The sequence below is a fragment of the Egretta garzetta genome, unplaced genomic scaffold (genome assembly GCF_000687185.1).
Source record: "Egretta garzetta isolate BGI_Z169 unplaced genomic scaffold, ASM68718v1 scaffold140, whole genome shotgun sequence".
Lineage (NCBI taxonomy): Eukaryota > Metazoa > Chordata > Aves > Pelecaniformes > Ardeidae > Egretta > Egretta garzetta.
Window position 1 is genome coordinate 237,929 of NW_009258376.1, and position 1,932 is coordinate 239,860.

Here is a 1,932-nt window from a genome sequence, read left to right on the forward strand (position 1 = left end):
TACCAAAGAGCTGGTGCCAAGCTCCAGCAAAGGCCCCTTTTTGGACTCGGAGAACAAGCTGTGGCTACCCCAGATGCCGAGCACAAGAGGGAGCGAAACCACTACTGCCCAGAAATGCAAAACCGTGGCCAGGCGGAGTATTCAGACTAAGATGCTGGTTGGGGGACACAAGTCATCTCGGGCAGGCGAGGTTCTCGGGGTGCCTCAGCTCAGCACTGCTTGCTGCGGAGGGAGCAGCCAAGTCGCAAATGCTGCAGATGTGCTCTTCTCTGCACATTCGGAGATGTTCCGATGTTCTGAGGTGTTCTGTGACGCTTCCAAGACGCCAGTACTGCTTTCTTGTTCCAGACACTTGTGTACGTCCAAGTAGATTTTGTGTCACCTGTGGAACACCCCTGTCCCACACGTCTCTATGGGATCTCTCTGACTGCCACATAATCCTGCCTGCCTTAATTTCCCATGGCAGAAGGAGTTGCTTAAAGCCAAACAGAACTAGAAGCAGTGGAGGTAAATTCATAGGAGGGGAAAAAAAAAAAAATCTCCTGTTTTCTGTTCATGGATGCCAAATAGGTGCAAGTCAGTTCCTCCTGCCGTGTGCTTCTGGGGGTGCCCGTGGTCCGCCGGCTCTCCTAACCGTGCCGGCGTGCCGTTCCTCCGCAGTTTGTTCACATGGCGCTTGCCCACGAGCTGCTGAGCCTTCAGGGAGGTCCCTCCTGCGCGTACTACCTGGCGCTGGCCCAGACTTACTTGCTGAAGGAAGATTTCTCCAAATGTGAAGAATGTCTCTGCGAGGCCGTTAGGATCGACTGCACGGTAATTCTCCACGCGTTCCTGGGGCGCAGCACGGTGCCCCCAAGCAGGACAAACACCGCAGCAAACTCCACCTGCGTGGTTGCTGCACGTGAACCTAGAGCCCACGCTTCATTTCACCCCATGCATGCTACAGGCGTGGGGATGAGGGGCTGGAAAACTGCTTGGCAGAAAAGGACCTGGGGGGGCTGGAGCGTGTCCAGAGAAGGGCACCGGAGCTGGGGAGGGGTCTGGAGCCCCAGGCTGCTGGGGAGCGGCTGGGGGAGCTGGGGGGGTTCAGCCTGGAGCAGAGGAGGCTGAGGGGAGCCCTCATCGCTCCCTACAACTGCCTGAGAGGAGGGGGGAGCCGGGGGGGTCGGGCTCTGCTCCCAGGGAAGGGGCGATGGGACGAGGGGCACCGGCCTCAAGTTGTGCCAGGGCAGGGTGAGGTTGGGCATGGGGAACAATTCCTTCCCCTTGGGGCTGTCAGGGGCTGGAAGGGGCTGCCCAGGGAAGGGGTCGAGTCCCCAGCCCTGGGGGGATTTAACAGCCGGGCAGAGGTGGTGCTGAGGGCCAGGGTTTGGGGGTGGGATGGCAGGGGTAGGGGAACGGTTGGGCTGGGGGATCTTAAACGGCTTTTCCAACCCAACGATTCCATGATTCTATGATTTCCACTTGAGCTGTCCCAATCCTAGTCTGCAGCAGTTTCTGTGGGGTGGGGGGCAATTGTAGCTGCTGAAACACGTCAGGCTGTGGCTGCTGCGCTGCCCTCCTTCATTACCCAGCTCTGGGCAGCATTTCTGAGCAAGGGCTCCTCTCTCTGCAAGCCTCTGCCTTTCTTTTCCCTTTGAACATGTACACCCCGATCCCCTTTCCCTCTGTCGGTGAGCCAGGGCGGTTGCTTATTCAGCAGACAGGGAAGGCGGCTTTGGGGAGTCGGGTTGAACGGAAAGCAGAGAGGGCTGTGAAGCTGCCGTCTCCCAGTGCCGTTTGCACGCTCACGATGCCTGGGGAGCCTTGCACAGGCCAGGATGCCATGCGAGGAAAGGCTGGGGGGGCGCTCCTGGTGCTGGGGTTATGCAGGCAGCCCACTGACTTAAATCTGCTATAATCAAACCCCGGCCAGCTCTTCCTTCCTGCCGA

The 1,932-nt window shown here is 58.8% G+C and overlaps 1 protein-coding gene across 1 annotated transcript in view; it reads left to right on the forward strand.

The window, feature by feature from the left end:
- Positions 1-1,932, forward strand: part of WDR90 (WD repeat domain 90) — a 61,833-nt gene that overhangs the window by 20,546 nt on the left and 39,355 nt on the right. The window contains 1 exon segment of the mRNA XM_035895625.1: positions 661-813. Within this exon segment, the coding sequence (XP_035751518.1) occupies positions 661-813 (153 nt within the window).